The sequence below is a fragment of the Plectropomus leopardus genome, chromosome 21, assembly GCF_026936395.1.
Source record: "Plectropomus leopardus strain MGB_pleo_1.0 chromosome 21, ASM2693639v1, whole genome shotgun sequence".
NCBI lineage: Eukaryota > Metazoa > Chordata > Actinopteri > Perciformes > Serranidae > Plectropomus > Plectropomus leopardus.
Genome location: NC_142196.1, coordinates 7,043,836 through 7,062,286, shown reverse-complemented (window position 1 = coordinate 7,062,286; position 18,451 = coordinate 7,043,836). Strand labels below are relative to the sequence as shown.

Genomic DNA, 18,451 nt, shown 5'->3' with positions numbered 1-18,451 from the left:
CAATAATACATTTAATATTCTCCTTAACCCTCGTAATGTCCTCCCGATTGCCATACACCTCCTCTGGGGTCATTCTGACCCTGCCCTGTTTTGACTGTTATTTAAAGCATATTGTATAAATTGTCAATCAATTCTGTATTACACCTTTAGTCTTACTTCAGTCCAACCCATTACCATACATTTTTCCCTTCGTTCTGGAATTTAGGGCCAATAGACCTTGTACATAAGTATAAAAAACATATTTTGATGGCAAAAGATTTCATTTGGTGTCAGAATGACCCCAAGGACAACACGAGGGTTGTTAAGAGCGTGCTATGATGTTTGTGTCAAATCACAGTGTAAATCTCCTGGTTTAATCCCAACTTTTACTTCACAAACACAATTTTTTGGTGCCCTATTCACACTGGTGCATCCCATAGACCGACATGCACACTGGCACAAAACACACACACATATAATAATGTCAGCAGCTCAGCAGTGAAGGCACGTCATCCGCTAACAGACAACCAAACAGATCAAGTACAAGAATACAATAAAGCTTGTGACCACATGAAAAGAGCCAGGGCACACAGTAAGCATAGAGCTACCCGCCTACTGAGACCGGACACACACATGCTTACCTCTCTTGCTGGGCACAGCAACTGAAAAAACACAAAGTCCAAATTGTCTCTGTGTCCTGCATTGGTATTTATGTACAATGTGGTGATAAAACAGGCCAGCAGATATTCACACAAGAGCTTGATAAGGCTAATAAAAGAGCATCAGCGCCTGATATCAGATCAATCTATCAGCCTTCAGGCTATAAACTCTTCAGCTAAACCAGCTTTTCTCCAGTGAGTGCAAACGGCACAATATCAGGCCTCTTATCATCAAAGTAAAGAGATTATGGCTAAACTGAAGCTCGGAAACCAACTTCATCACATTTCAGTTGATTAAAATGCATTACTGCCACTCTGAAAGGTCCACGCTGCGACAGGATCAGTCTCTTAGCCTGATAGAGATGATCAAAACACCCCGGTGGGTCTCAAAAAATCTGACGCAAAGGCAGCTGGTGTGAAACTTCCACAGGAACCTGCCTGGAGCCTTTACAGTGGATGAAAGCACGTTGATCAACAGTACTTTTGAAAAAGCTCCACATCTAAAATCCCTGCATCAGTGAAACAGCTTGCTTGCCCACAAAGCTAGCGGCATATGTCATTGTTTGACTTGCATGACTTTGAAACATAAAGATACTTTGAAATTATTTTTCGCAGGCCGCGTTATCGCTTAATGTGCAATCTGCCGCATACGGAAACGCTGCTCTTGGGATGACTCCTCTCAGCAGGGTTTTTAAGAATCAGTGGCAATTGATAAAAACAGATACAATCAGCATGAATGGTCAAAGAGGCCCTGAGGGAGTTGGGGAAGAGAGACGGTTTAAAGTGGCATAAACATTATAAAAAATATACTAAAGATTTTTGATGGAACTATGTGAGTTGTGTCTGTCTAATGTCTTTCTATGGATGTCCACTTTACTGCAGGTTTCATTTTTAAACCTGCAAGCTGTGTGGAACTGTATCCAAGCAGTATGATTACACATATTTGTAATGGACTGATGCTTTTTGCATGCAATTATATCAAGGTAATGGATGGAGCATCATTTCGCAGTGCTTTAAAATTGCACAATTAATTTTTTAAACTTCATACTTCAAATGGAATTAATATACTATTCTTACAGCCATCAGAGGGTAACGAACTGAATAATCCAAAAGCAAAGGCGATAAGAAACTCTTTCCACAAACCTGTGGATGACACTACTGCTAGTGAGAAATCACCAATTAGTCTTACACTATTTATTTTGTTTTTGTATAACTTTATAGGGGCAAAAATACCATTATAAGAACACAGAGCAATATTACAACAACCATGGCTCACACTTCATCAGTGTCATCTGATATTATTAATAATCATCTATTATTATGGCCCCAGAGAGATTTCACATGGCTTTTGCAGACACCTTGCAAGTTTTCAACACAGTCACCAACAATCCCTATCGATCTTTAGGCCCTGCTTTAGGTTGGTTAGATGCTCACCGTCAGTCTGTGACTTGCTGAGGAAGATGGTGCTGGCCCGGGGATGATCTGAGGGATTGTACTCCATAGGCAGATCTGAAAAAAAAAGAGGAAAGAAAACAGTCTGAAGGGCAGCATTTAAATTATACATTTACAGAGTTTAATTCCAGACTGATAGGCATACTATTTCAAAAACCCTAACAACCAACCACAAAAACATTTTCCCTGTGAGTTTGCATCCTGTTTGTTTAAGATTTCAAGTTGTAAAAATGAAACTCAACAGAGTGTACAGTGATCTTCAGTATGTTAGGAATAGTAAGCACGAGGACGTGAAGAATAACAAAAACACACTCTAATCACCTTTTATTGTGAGGTTAAATGTGTGGGATTGGCTTTAGGGTTAACCACCTCTCTAGCAATGAACTGAAGTGAATGGAAAAACAATCTGTCAGCCAGCAGTTTGCTGCACCAGCGCTGTGTAAACGGCGGTTTGTAAATCGATGTGCTAAGCAAACACACCAGAAAGGTATAGATTTGTTTTAGATCATTGTCTGTGTACACATACCTCCCAGGATCAACTGCCAGATTAGACAGTAGAAACCGCAATGAGTCACAAGAAAGAGATCTTTGAGCATTCGGTGGAACTCTATCTTAGTCTGACACTGACTGGTGCAGATATACAGTTGGTATCTGATACCAGGTATTCTCTGTCACAATGTCTGCAACTTCTTTACAGACATATGAAACAGGTACAAATGTGACTAATATCCGAATAACTGAGTTAATATGAAAATGTGCATTAAAACAGGACCCCTACAATGAAATTTAAGACTAAAATTCTGTATTGGCTTGCCTTCAGTACTATTTGAGCACATTTTTTAAAATTTACACCGACTGTCTTTATTATGGAGAGGTTATAAAACAGGATGTTTGTCAAATATAAATACAACAATGCATTTTTAGAGTAAAAGTGACTAAACTCCGTAGAATAAATTCATGATTTTTTACAAGTCTGTATCTTTACATTAGTATTATCAGATTGTTAAGATGTTAAATATTAAGATGTTAAAAATCTATTTGTCCCCATGACCTCATCTATCTGGTTTCCTTACTGAAGTGTCTGTTTTTTTCTCACTCATTTTTAATTTTAACACGTCACATGTTAAACCTCTGATGGTTACAGAGAATGTGACTGCTTCTGGCTAAATGGTGCTTAACTGGTGTTTCACAGTGTGAAACAGTGTGTTTTAGTGCTGCAAAAAAATGTTGTTTTTTTAATTTTCATTAAGAATTAATCTATTTTGAGCAGCTGATTAATCTTTTATTAATTTTAATAATCTTTTTTTTTATTATTCTTTTCATTTACGATATTACCAGTCAGCTTTTCATTTTTGCTTTAACATCTTCCTTTGTTAGACATGCATGTGTCAGACCAGAACCAGCAACACACACTGCTGCCAGGCAGATCGCTGCTATGTAATACCACTTAATGTATCAATTTTGTGCCGTAGTTCTTTGCCCTAATTAAATCCCGCTGGCAAGTTTTTATTAAATTATAAACAAGACATTTACAAAGAAGAGTCGGAATTTGGTTGATTCTTGCACTTGCATTCTTGTGTTTTCAGCCTGCAGTCATTGGGTTCATAGCTGCAGTGAAACCGAGCCTACAGGTGTTTGAACAGTGGATTGGAAGTATATCTCCACAGCTGCCTGACTTTTATGGTAGCCTGGTGAAGGGATTTAATATCTTTAACAACCTTAAATTAAACATTTGTTGACATATGATTATTATCATATTCCAGTCTAGGTTAATCATTGACTAAAACTGTAATAATAAGACTTAAAATCGCAACACAGACAAGACACACTAAAATTTAACACACTAAAAAAAGGAAGAAAAAAAACAGTGTGGGGTGGTGACCCCATCTTCAGCTTCCTGGTTTCTCGGATGATGTCATTTAAAAACAGGAAGGGTCAGAAGGGGCCAACACCCAGACAGACTAATAGAGAGAAAGAGAGAGACAGAGAAAGAGTGGCAAGCTGATAATGACAGAGAAAAGGGCGAAAAGGACAATGGAGCTGAGAATGAAGTGATGAGAGTGACAGATTTGAAACATGACTGACAGGGAGAGAGGAGACAATAGGGGCAGGGCGAAGAGAAAAATCATAAAGGAGAATAGAGATGAGAGAGGATGAGTCGAAGCAGATGAAAAAGGGAAATAGGAAATCGTGATGGAGATAAAAAGCAAAGGTAAGGAGAAACTGGAGAGAATGACAGGTCAGTTTGCAACCAGCTTCGTTGTAAACCTTTTAAGGACTGAGCATTGTTGATGTGAAACATTTAGTTGAGATTTACCACTAAAACACAATGTTTAATGATGTCTGCAGAGCAAACTTCAGATCACACAGCCACTCTCAGTACACTGCAGGTTACACATGCTGCTATTGTGTCCTAACTCTTTTGAACTACTGTCTTTTTGTGTTCGAGGGCCACTTAAAGAGCCTCAAAGGACACACACACACACACACACACACACACACACACACACACACACATTGCCACGATGTAGGAGGAAGTGACACACAGTGCTGAATAAAAGATGGGTGTGTGGGAAGAAGCAAAGAGCAGTAAAGGAGAGCTGAAGGTGGATTAATGATGTTGCGCACGCCACTCACCCGTTAGTGACGTGTGCAGTACATACATGGCGCACTCACATATACATCTGCAACACACCACTTGCAATTAACTATTAAATGTCTACTTTAGAAATGCACAGAATTTGGAGCTTTTTTTTTTTTTTCAAAACTACCGACGATGTCACATTTTTAACGCAGGAAGCGGACTGGCCACAGACCCAGGGAGTGTCCTTCTACATGGCTGGTGTCAGTGACCTTTGGTTTGGTTCCACCCATCCCCAGTTTTCTCCAACCTGTGGTAGACGAATGCACCCAACTTCCTGCATTTCAGGAAGCCGAGAGGAAATGAAGTAAGGGGTGACGGTTACACATTGTTAGGGAGGTAGGCTGAACAAAGAGTGGAGGGAATACAGTAGGTCAGTGTGTGGATGTAAGCCAGATGTGTGTGTTAAGTTCTACCATTTACTCTCCTTCCAAAACCCTGCCGAAAACACACTTACAGAAAGACAGATATCAAAAGCCCTCACTTCCATAGCTCTCCTCTGATAAATAAAAACAGAGGAGATGTTTTCCCCATGCAATCTAGTTTTCCCCATGCATGTTTTCCCCATGCAATCTAGAGACTCTGTCTTGTTTGATTTTCCAGAACATTTAGGCTGTTACAAAATGTATCAACACTGCAAATTACAAATGGCATGTAGCATGATAAAGGCTTTATACATACAGGGGGCAATATGAATACAGAGATCTGGATACAGTATTGGAGGCAGGATTCTGTTCGTTATGGGAGTTGCTGGTGGAGGGAGCCAAACTGGTTCAACTGCAGCATATAAAACTGCATGGATGATCCGTAGATGAACAGCACTTTTTCCGCACTGTGCGACCGAGCTACTTGTGGTTTAGCACTCTGTTAACTTGACTGGGAATAAAATGATTTGAACTTGCCGCTCTTCTAGACTTTCCAAATGTTACTGGACTGAATGGATCAAAGTCAGATAGTAAAAAGTCATTTCGTGGCGATTGTGATGCTTAAAAAATGTATCCACTGATTTACAGATATCTCTTTTGCCATGAAAGTCAATGGAAAAAAAGTATTTTAACCATGCCATCATGTGACAATGTTGCCACTGTAAAAATATGCTTCAAAACCTGACACACTTCCTAGGGGCCTATAGAGAGGCTGTCTTTATTAATATATTTGGTTATTTTCCCAAACTTATTTATTGAGTTGGGAATCTGTATGAATTTTACACTGATTTCATTAACGCCACACTTAAAAATTACATTTTAAATGTATGTATGACAGATTATTAGCCTTTGTCTCAGGACAGTATTGCTCAGATTTTTGCACTTGATTTTTACAATTTGAAAAGAAACTGTTCATTATTTTTTTAAATGTTTTACTTAACTTTGCAAAACCAGTAAATCACTGCTGTCTCTTCTCCAGGAGATTATCAATATTCAAAATTCATTCAAATACAAGATCAAGTTAGTGGGATGAATTTTTCCTCCTCCATATCATTATATTTAGCAGCTACACTGGCCTGCACACAGTGCTTGCATCACAAAGATCCATCTTTTCCAGTCTGTCTGCATAGTGTTTTCAGCGAGGAGAGGACGTTATACATTGACAAGTCTTTTTTTTTTAGAACTTGTGACTCTTATAGAATCATCAAGATAAGAAATTCTTCAGGCATCGTTTACATAACTTTTTCTTCGCACCTCTCATCTGTGTAGGACCTGGCGGATGTTATTCAAAAAACATCCTTGGTTCAGTAGATCACAGCTGCCACCTGTGCCTCATTTTGAACCAGGAAAGCACTGAAACCTCAGCCAGCTGTAACAACCTGCAGGACAAGAGGAAACTGATGCTGTTTCTACTGCTGTTAGTTACATTGTGGACAGGAATGTCTGTATTATTGTGGTTAGCAGTTAGCTGGCATGCTGCCTGCCTGCCCTCTGAGCATATCATGAGGGTGGCTTCGGGTTGCAACATCAGCCCAGACAGGAAGGCCCTTTGCAGGGTTTTGGCTGCCCAGCTGAGGTGCCTGCCTGAGGGGATCCAGATGGCACGGCGCGGCACGGCACCGCCCGCCTGTCAACATCATGCTATCAAAGAATACGCCCACATGGTTAAGATAAGAAGCACACAGCACATCATGTAATGGGGTGTTTGAGAAAAAAGCACAAGATGTAGCTGCTGTTTGAAAATAGATATGAAAAGGAACGCCGAGCTCCTGCAGCATGCAGTTATTGTGACGCTGGATACTATTTTTGTTGATTGTGTTGATGCTGAATCTGGGTTGACCACTGATGTGTGATGATTTGGGATCTTAAAACAATTTTACTCAATCAGTCTTGGGCTAAACCTTTCTTAGAGTTCAGTATTTCACTGAATGATTTTAGCCATTAACCAATACCAATACTGATATATCCACTTTTTTCCCCACCTAATTTTTGGTGATCATCAAGTCTCTTCTGTAGTGGAATTACCATCATAATATGCATACTCTTGTCGTGAATAAGTAAAATACTTCAATTTAGGGTTGATATTTTGTACGTTTACTTTGTCCATTACAATAAATATATAATCTATATATATATCGGTTGGTGATGTCGGCAGAAATCATCAATAAATCATGTTGGCCAATTCCAATATGTCACTTTAAAGCCACTATCTGCCCATACTGGTGACGTACCAATATTATCGTGAATCACCTTTTTTTTTTCTCACTGTAAAGCAAAGTCATCTGTCCCTAAAGCAGCATAAAGAATAGTTTTTGTTATATCAATGACAGTCACAAAAAAGTGTAAATTCATATATTCTACACTTATCATCCACTTTAATTGTGTTGCGGTGTACTGACATGCAGACTTTGCCTGTATTTTCATATTTATTTCTTACTTTCCTGTGTTGGGAATGTTCCTGGGGAACAGCGCACAGGTGAAGTTGGGACTTTATAAAAAGATAGCAACCGGGTGCCAGAGGTAAGCAGCACACAGTCAAGAAAAGCTACAAAAATTGTGTCCACAGTGCAGAAAAAACGCAAATATATATATATATAGCAAGGTGAAACGCCAAACGGTTAGCTTTCAGTTTCACTGGTAATACTGTTTACAAGCAATACAATTCCTGCACAGCATACCTTAAAGCTATTGCTCCATTTGACTACTGTATCACTCTCTCTGGCTCCTTCTCCTGTCTCACCTTGAATCTCATCCATCTGCTCTCTGGTATGAAACAGCCTCTGGAGTGCAGTTTGGAGAAGCAAAGCACACAGTTTTGATGTAATACTTATCACAGCGGAACCTTTATGACTGCTGCACCAAATATAACTGTGAGTTGGCCCTCTTGTGTAAGTGTGCGTGTGTGTGTTTGTCTTGTAATGTGAGAAAGAAGAGAAGCAAGACATCAGATAGAGAGGACGCAGGCCATAACATGCTCAGTGGGCATTGTTAGTGGAGGTATATGCTGTGAATGTGCAACAGAGGGCAGATCTTGACCGTTAAGTGGCTCTCACCTTGGATATCAGAGCACTCTGCAGAGGACAGAGGAGACTCGACTCTGCTAACCCTGCACCTCTGTGAAAGTTTGTTATCTGTATTGTAGCTTTCACCACTGTATCAGTTAATGATACAGCCACTGTGTTTGTATTTGAAGTGAGTGTGTGCGATAAGAAGGAGCAGGCCAGAGTTAAAGCTGCACTGATAACATTTTTATGTAGAGAAACACCTTAATAGCAATATCCCATCTGCTCACATTCCCCTGAAGGGAGAGATAAACAAAAAAAACTGCATTTTTTAACACCCCATATTCATTAAGTGTGAAGTCATTATTTTCCTGGATTCATTTGCTGTCGCTTAATTTCTGGACTCTGAATTGGCAAAATTAACATTTCTAAAACTCAAAAGAGAGGCAGGTTTAACCAGTGGTTAGAGATAATAAATGAAAACCAAGTGAACAAAAGACTATTGCTTAAATGACTCACCCTCCTTTTAGCTCTCTCTACACAGACATGATCACACACAATAATAAAGCAAAAAAAACCCAGCAACATCATCACAGATCTTCCTAACAGCTTAAACTGCCCCTGAGCTGGTATCATTGATCGACAACATCTGCCAAACTCGGCGCAGTGCTGCAGACTCATCAGAGAAAAAGAGCTGAGCTTTTATCAAAGGAAAGCCAACAGGGACGAGAAGATGGAGGGGAATGAGTTGGGGAAATTTCATCTGAACTAACAGTAGGCATATTCCTATTCTGATGACTTCAGCAGAACTTAGTCACAGAAGTGCGCTGTGTCTGTAAGCGTCTGATTTTGAGCATCACACCAAAAGAAAAAAAAAACATTCACACAAGCTTTCAGTTTCAGTCAATTTGACTTATTACAACCAAGAGCAATAACATTTTGTTTCCATAACTTCAATATCGCTAAAGATGAGGCATATGTGGACAAGATTACAAGCAGCAGTTGATAGTAAGTCAAAGCCAGAGTGGCCTGACAATAAGTGTAGGAAGTGTTGCTGTGCCACATGAGCGAAATGGTCTGTGAAAAAGAAATGCTGAGAGGCTTTTTATTTCACGGTTTTTCCACATTTCTGTGGAAATGTGAAGAATACGAGTCCCAGTCAAAAGGTGCTGAAAATCACAGGTAAGCAGAAATTTCATGGCAATGCATCCAAAAGTTGTTGAGATATTTCACTAAAAAATGTCCAAAGGAAAAGTCAGAGGGATTATTATTTAGTAGTATGTTATAGGTAATGAAAACGGAAGTAACAGAAAGTAATCATTTTCAGACATGCATACCATGTCCCACTGCCCCTTTTATGCATGCACACAAATAGGTTGATGAAAGGTCATATAATACCAACAAACACACTGCCTACACAGACATGTCCTGTTCTGAGAAAGAAAGACATTCTGGTTTCACATGACTAAAGACCTTGTGTGGAGCTACAATAAAGTACAGCCTTACAGCTCTGTGTTGAGAGGACTATATCAAAGCATCGAATCAGCCCAAAATCCCTCTGATCCATCACAGTGATTTGTTACGGTGACATTCCCTGGCAGTGTACCTGGCTATATGGAGGTGTCGAATGTGGAGCACTGCTGTTGATTACTTTTACACTTGACAGATGGCTGTAATTAGATGAAGCTGAAATGAAACAGCACAGAGCAGGGAAGAAAGGTAAAGGGAAAGAAACATTTTGCCCGAAAACAGAGAAAAACATCATAAATGCTGCAGAGGCAGAGCGCATATGACAAAATGCAAAAAGCATGTTTTCTGCAGCAAGCACTCTCCCTTCCCCTCATTCTGTTATTTTCATAAAAGCAAGAGACTGTAAGGCACTTTCAGATAAACTGATTAAAAAATGAATGCAGTTAAAATTTCAAAATAAAATAAAAAACTGTGGAAACTGTATTTTAATTGGAAGTTTATGATTCATAGTATTTCAGAACATTAAGGACACCAGTGAATGGTTTGGCACACAGAAAACTGGTGGAAGAGCCTAAAAAAATGTGCCCATTTTATATTCATTCAATCAAGAATCAAAGACTAAATAATCAGAGACATGCCGAATTAAATAAAATTGGGAGGTTCCACAGTATATGCTATGAAGCAATGTTGATATACCAAAGGGACAAAGGAGGCAGAAGTGAAATATGATGCAAAAATAGACAGATGGCGATAATGCAAGGGCAAAGAGAGAGTGGCTTCACTCACAAATTGTTATTGACATCTCATTTAATGAGGCCAGTGGCTCAGTTTTTCTGGGCGCTTAAGTCTAACAGTCTAGTTTAATGTAATGGCATTGCAACATCAGCTCCTATACTTCCACCTGCTTGTTGAGGCTATGTATAAGCACTGATGGCTTCAAGTTGTCTAACTTAAATGTGGATTCTGCTATTTTCCTCTCTGAGTCTAAAGTGACTCAGCCTCCACTTATGTAATGCCTTTATATTTGCTGCTCTGAATTCCAGTGTGCTTTCACAACAGTTTGTTTGGAATACAGTAAAACACAATGTGAGTTCGCATGAGCAAAGACACAATGGGTGAAGAGAGAAATGAAATCAGAGCAGCAGACAGAGCTTTTTCATCAGAGGTGCCAAGGGAGAAGACACCTCAGTAGTGGAAACACTGTTTAATTAACAAATAATTTCTGTGAAGTGCAGAGCAGAAACATTACCCCACTTTTACAAAGATGCATAATCATGAAGGTGCAAATTACATGCAGCTTTGATAAAATCAGACAATTTTTTAACTATGGAACAATCTGCTGATTATTTTGTTGATTAATTGTTTTGTCTCTTTTATGCAGTGAATGTTAGAATTTCCAGAGTCACATCACACACAGTCTTATTTTGTCTGACCAACAGTCCAAAATAAAGATAACCATAACATATAACAAGCATCAAGTCCTTGTTTTTGAGACGTTAGACACAGCACGTGTTTTTTTATACTGACTAAACCAATTATTCAGCTATCAAAGTACTTTCCAATTTTCGTTTTTTTGTCTATTGACTAATCCAATAATTGACAAATTGTTGCAGCTCAGGCTGTAATTGCTCCATAATTGCCACATTATTGTGTCAAATATAAAATATAGATTTTACAATCGCAGCTCCATCAAAAAATTGGGTTTATATTTGTGAAGACAGCTTTTCATTTAACTGTCCTCCAAAGTAGAAGCTTATGTTATATTTTTTATGTGTTGCACGCTTCAGTGTGTCTGAGTATGAGTGTGTGAGTGAGAGAGACAGAGGTAGGGAAAAGACAGAGCAAGAGTGAGACACAGAAGCAAGGGAGAAGGGGACATGTCAAGGGTTGAAGAGTCCATGGGCAGGGACAGGACTCATTTACTCTGCACCCAGCTGAGAGCCGTAAACCTTACCATCCCTTTTTCTCTGCCCTCCCATCCCTGCATCCTCCCTTCACTGTAACTAGGCAACGCTGGCTTGAAACGATTCAGATGGTAGAGGCAGGCCCATCAAAGGCAAAGACAGACAGGCAGCCGGGCTCACTATCTTTTTCTTCCTCTCTATTGCTCTATTTCTCCGTGTCTGCCTCTCCCACCTGCTCGTACCCTACGCTGTAGTAATTGCTGCTGAGTCCAAATGTGCTTGATGATGCAGTGACCTTGTATAATGCAGAGCACTGGTACACAATCCATTGTATTGCCTTTTTACACTACATGCTCAGCTTTACACATTGTCCTGCCAGCAGATGCAAGAAGACATATTTTTCAATGGAAGGTAAAAGACAATGCTAGCAAACTAGAGTACTGAAAACTATTTGCAGAGGGGAGATGAATATGTGGATTTCATCAAAATTTGCACAGACCATCAAAATACCAAAAAGAGCTAAAAAAGCTCTGCTGCACTGGGGTCAGGGACTGTGTGTTGACAGTATTAGTTTGGTAAAACAGCATAGAAGGAATGTGTGCGCATAGAGCTGGGAGTAAAAAGAAAGACCACAATGAGGAGACGAGCATAAAGAAAACAAGCTTTTCTGCCCAGTATGTTGAGGAATGTCACTACATAAATACATTTAATATGTCTTTATGAACAGATGGACACATGCAAACACATAAATCCACAGACACAGAGGGGTGATTGCGATTAAGCACTGCCATGACATCGATCAGTACATACGCACTGGGCGACAGTAATCATGGTACAAGAGGGCAGCCAGGTGGACAGGGACAAGGGTCGTACACGTGCTGACACATAGGAAAGAGATGGCCAGTTAGCAACAACGATATTCCAATAATCACTTGCAGAGGGAGAACAGTGCATTTTTATTTTGGTCCTTGAACAGTGTTCAGTACACGTTTACATGGTTGCTCAAAATCAATTACATTTTCCTAGAGATTATTAGCATAAATTTATGCTCCATTCTGGGGTCAGATGAAATGTGAAGGTAAAAAGATGCATGATTCATTATGACAAACATGTATGGAATGTTTCAAAATGCAATATCACCCCCCACCATTGATCATATGTCCCTGCAGGACATAATACATACTGTACATCTGCATCAGTTAATTACATCTGGTAGAAAAGTGTGCAGGCAGCAGACTGGACACACATGCCGTAGGGGTTCCATGCCTCAGAGTAATGCACATAAGCATCTGTAGTTGGGTTTTAAGTATTTCAATTAAAAAGTCTCAGAACAACCGATCACATAGCACATCTTACTATAACTACTGTACGCTCTGACTTTCTTTCATCCTGAAAGTGTAGCTATTCTGAATCTATTAAGTGTGGGGTTTGCCCTAAGGGTTAGAAATGTGTTTGCCAGACTAATGAAAGCTGTTCAGCTATGATGCATTAGCCTGCCATCACCCTACGCTCCTCTCACAGCTCCTTGTTTAATCCAAACCACTGTCTCTCTCTTTGTGAGGTTCATCCGGTGTCAAGCTGTGGAAGGAGCCGAGGATGACAGGAAGGCCATCTGTGCCAAGCTCTGTCGTACTCCGTCTGTGTTGACATTTCCACACAACACATGCATGCACGCATGCCACCATACAGGCCTGAGCGCGCATGCATAAATCAACACAAACACAAGCAAACACAACGAAATAACAAAGGATTTTACCAGTTTTGCACTTACACACCTACTGTAGATATTTGGGTAGCTGACACAGACTGGCAACATTCATATCACGTGTGATAGGATAGTCTTCAAGGGATCAGAAATGAAGGCGCAGTTTAGAGAATTAATGTATTCTTACTCAAATAAAATGCAAAAAAAAAAAAATTCAGATTCATCAAACATCTATATGGTCAAGGGGTGCTGTTCATATCAACCTCTCTGAAGTTTTGTGAGTTGAAATGTAAAGCAAAATTTTACTCATCTCTTGTGCTGCAATTTTACAGATGTCACTTCACTGAGCTATAATAAAAATGAAGCAAACCATTGCAATAAACCATTATGCCCAGTTAAGCTGTCAGCTGACTGTAGCTATAGCTTGTCAGGTGTTGTTACGCCATGCTGGCAGACCAGGTCAACTTCTAACAGCCAATCAGCAGCAGATAATAATCTCCACACCTGCTCACCACAACTCCGCAACTCCGCTGGTCCCATCAGATGGCTCTGTGATCAATTATCTGCCCAACCCTGACTCCACGAGTGACTTCCTCCACTATACCAGATGTGGTCAATTTTTCTATCGAGAGCAGTGACTGTACAATAATTTCCCCTTACAGTAAAGTCACATTAAAGCCCACATGTGAATTCAAAGCACATATTGATAGTGATATGTAAATGAGTGCAAATTTAACAATGCTTAAATATAAAAACTGTTGAATGTATGGATTACAGATATCAGACAGTTGAAAAATGCAAATAGAAGGCAAATTAAGCCTGTTTCTACATTTGAGTTTTGCTTGTGTTATGTCTTCCTGCTACTAACAGTTTTTTTTATTGTTTATTAATCTGTAAATTTGTTTTCTCACTTATTTGATTAGTTGTTGGTTCATAAAATAACAGAAAATTGTAAAAAAAAAAAAAAAAAAAAAAAAAAAGAAAAGAAAAGAAAAATGTCATTCAGTGTTTAAAAAAGCCAAACATAGTTTGAAATGGCTTCTATTGTCCAAAGATATTTCATTATTGTCATAATTGAGTAAGGAAAGCAGAAAATATTGATATTTAAAAAGCCGGTATCAGAGACTTTTGAATTTCTTGAGAAATTACACAAACCCTTAAATAAATGATTAAATTAAGTGGAGATTAATCTATGCATTGACAGCAGCAGCTCCAGTGTAACTGTAGATTATACCAATAAATACATTTTAAATTACTCTGTCAAAAGTTTCTCACTTTGTTTAATATTATCAGCAGTGTGTGCAGCAAGTCTAGCAGCAGCAGCCGTAGAGCTGATGTAATGTCATGAGAATGGATGTGTGACTCTGTGCAAGTTCTTTAGTACCACACTGTAGATCTCTGTAGTGCAGCAAAGAAGTTCCTTTTTCTTGAGTGAGGTTCAAATACCTCATTTCATTTGGTATTTCTTTAGACACATGCAATATAAATTAACACTACCTAGATTTTCTTTTATAAATGAATTATCATCTGTATAACAGTGTGTTTTATTAATTACAGAAGAGTAAAGGAAGACATGCCAGTGAAAAAAAACTCAGTATCATTTTAATTCTCACCACTTGTTGTCCTCAGACTTGTGAATTGTTCAGGGTTAAGTGCATTTCTTGAGGAGTTTTTAGCATTGGGTGGACACAGGTAAAACCTAAATTATTCATCTGTCTGGTTCAGCCTCAAACGAGTGCCTTCTTGTCAGAAACACTCTTTTCTTTTTCACTTGGTCAGAATAGAGTGTGGGATAATAAACGTAAATCTCTATTTCAAATCCTATTGTGAAGAGCTCAGTGAGGTCAAACACGGTCACACATACTAACCCCATAAACTTGATCTGTCTGTAGAATGGATGTCTCTGTCCTCTCTGCTTAAAGCAAGACAAGCTGTCCCTCCCATTTTGCAGCACAAATTTGCCAGTAATGCAAGTAGCCTGCTGACAGCTGTGCCCAAATGATCTCTTGAGCTCCTAAACACCACATCTAATTGCCATCAAGTTCCCAAGCGTGTGTGTAGTTGAAAGCACCACTTCAGCAAGCAAACACACAGATTGCATTATGCAAGCTGATTTTTGATTATATCGTTCAAGAGCACTGATGGAATCTTCACAAAGACACTCGAGCATGGGCATTCACACAATTTTGTTCTTCCTGCTTGCAAGAGGCACAGAGACTTGACAAGTTGGATTTGGGGAACACACTCCAAACGCTGAGGTTAAGACTTGGATCATAAAGGCTACTGGCATTCCCACGGTTCACTACACAGCTGTCTTGCACTTAACACTTTGAGAGCACAAAAGCAAAACAAACAGAGGTCTAGAAATTTTATTGCACGAATCTCTGTTTATTTTCCTATCTCTCAAGCAGTATCAACCTGGTCTGACCATTACATGGGGAAGCAAAAATTTAGAGCAAGCATGATGGGAAACCAGTTTTCAAGCTCGCTTTAGTCTCAGGGGAGCAGTAGGGTTGACTTCAAACGCACCTATTAATAACCGTGTGGCCATGGCTAGACCTCAATTACTTTGACCAGTCTTCTGCCCAAATGCTCCTATAAATGTTGATATTCTATATCCATCATTTGCCTGACATCTTAGTTCTTTCTATTACATTAGCGTAACCCTCTTTTTGTACCATTTAGGTTTCTTTCATTCACCCTTAAAACTGAAACCACATATATACCACATATAAAATCTCCTTTCCATCTCCAAAATGTCAATGTCTCATTAATTTGAGGAAAAAATGTCCTTCATGTTGATTAAAATGCATTGCAAAGGGTTTTCATTATTCTTATTCCTTTAATAAAAGCGCAATGCAAATCCAAGTCCAGGAATAAAAAAGTGGAGCATCAAGGTTTTCACATAATGACAGAACTATTCTGCAAAAATAGACAGTCCCCTTTTGAACCTAACTTTGAATAATCAACTCCAAAAACATTGCACTCTACCCCCTCTGTGTAAGGCCACATCCACATGAATTTGTTTTTCCTTTTAACAGTGGCATTGAATAAAAAATAAAAATGATCTCCATACACACAGCTGTTTTAGCACTATTTCAGAAATAATCTCTGTCCATACTGACCTGCACATGCATATAGCATGACCATTCACATACACTGAGCAGACATGGGCAAGTGGAAACAGGAAGCAAATTGTCAACTCTGAGGTTAGTTACTTAGTTACAGAAAATACTGCAAAGGAAAACCAGATATTTCTTTGCTTGGAACAGCAACAAGGTGGAACTGTTACTGAAACACGATTATACTGTGGCGAAAACCATGAGTGAGGAGTCGTTTTAAGCCAAATAAGGGCAACATATCAGAGCAGTACCAGGGCCATCATCTATTGCCAAAGGAAGCCAGTACCCACACAAAATAATGGAATCACAATCGAGCTCCCGGACTGAAATGCAACGCCGAATTTTCAAACTAAAACGGGGTCAGTACCATTTTGAAAAGTCTGTTTTAGCGGTCATAGTATGCTGGAGTAGTGTACATAAGGCATAAATGTGGCAAAGATTACGCATTTTGAAACAAAAACAGATTAGTGTGGATGTAGCCTAAGGATCTCAAAGGATTCCTCACCAAAGATAGTGTATCATAAGTGAGGCAGGTGTTACAGCTCAATATCATGAAAATGAAAATGGATAAATTTCCATCATATAGAGACACATTGTCTTGTTTTAATGTGTGGTCCTGATCATTGATTCAAAGACGGTCTTCTTTCTTTTTAAAAGAGAAGGCAGGCAACCATTATTATGTGAATCTCTCAGGAGGCAGTGGCACGATGAGTGAACACGCGAGCAGGTAATTTACGGGCAGTTGATGCATCTTCCCACGCGTAGACCGAGTCAAGCCAAACGAGACACCAGAATGAGATTGTCACAGGCAATTGCGTTTTCATTAACACTCTGTGAATCAGTTAATTTGTTTTTGAAAAGAAACCCATTCCCTGTGAAATGATTTGTTATTCCTTGTGGGAAATTGCTGGCTTTTTTGAGCAAATATAAAAAGTGAATGTAGTAGATGAAATGTTTTTAGAGGCAATGATTGTGAGTCTCTGAGCAGAAATGATTCAGAATCTCACCGCAACTTTTGCTTGCTATTTACTGCAGTTACAATGCTTAGTACAAGTGGTTTGGCAGTCAAGAGCATGCTTCCAGTTTGTCTCCTATTTTTGTTACTGTGGCTGTCTTGTCCTTTTAGAAACATTACCAAAAACAAAATAACCAACACAACATCTTGTCAAGCAGACTATTCCAGTGTGTTCAACCCAATTCCAGCATGATAAACATGTACACATAAATCCTGCATTTCTCAAAGGCACTATTTGGTATAGGTGGTTGCATAGGTCAGCAGCATGTCAACATGTTTTTGACCTTTCTGAGGGCCTGGTTGTGAAGGAAGGCTTGCCATTTGTGTTCCACCAACTGGCCCAGGTTAAACAAAGTTTCAAACAACTACATTGATAAGATAACCCTACACTGACTGTAATTCAGCAAACTGCAATGGGAAGAGAAACAATCCCAGCAGAAACCAAGCAGAACACTTCATTTGGGGGAGATGCAACAAAATGCAAAGAAATTCTGCATTCTATTCACTAAAAGATGGAGAAAATAGTCTGATGAATCTATCACAAAAGCAATTATAAATTGAAACTCTAAGATACAGTCAGTGCTATGCATTTATACTAAGACTCTTACCAGTATAAATATAAGTATCAGTCATTTTATGCACTCATTTGGAATGTTATCATTTATCAGCCTCAGAGATAAAGGTTAGCAGGGTCCTACTACACCTAGTAGATTGAGAACGCTGTTATCAGCCCATTAAATGACAGTTCTGATCAGATTTCTTTTGTGAAGTTTAGGCACCAACTGTGGTGTAGTAGTAGTTAATGATGTGGGTGTACTACAAGGCTGATGGGTCGGTTACCAAGGGGTTATACACTCCTATTATTCCAATTAATTTTTGGCTGATATGCTGGTATACTGTAAATGGTCAGAAAAAAGAGGCCTCCCAATCAAATAGCTTGTTTGTTGTGAATATTAAAGCCATTTATTGAGGTGATCATGGCATTCTAAACCTACCAATCTTCTAAACCACATCTATGAGGCTGATAACCACTAAGAATTCCCATTTAATCAAGTGACAACATTTGAATTGGGTGCT

At 39.1% G+C, this 18,451-nt stretch overlaps 1 protein-coding gene across 4 annotated transcripts in view; it reads right to left on the bottom strand.

The window, feature by feature from the left end:
- ccny (cyclin Y) overlaps window positions 1-18,451 on the bottom strand; it is a 40,870-nt gene that overhangs the window by 14,563 nt on the left and 7,856 nt on the right. For 2 of the 4 annotated variants that reach the window (XM_042510458.2, XM_042510460.2), the window contains exons 2-3: window positions 2,073-2,147; window positions 621-641 (exon numbers count right to left, since the gene is read on the bottom strand). In XM_042510458.2, coding sequence (XP_042366392.1) covers window positions 621-641; window positions 2,073-2,147 — 96 coding nt within the window. The remainder of the gene's footprint in view (window positions 1-620; window positions 642-2,072; window positions 2,148-18,451) is intronic. The other 2 variants (XM_042510459.2, XM_042510461.2) reach the window with 1 other exon arrangement.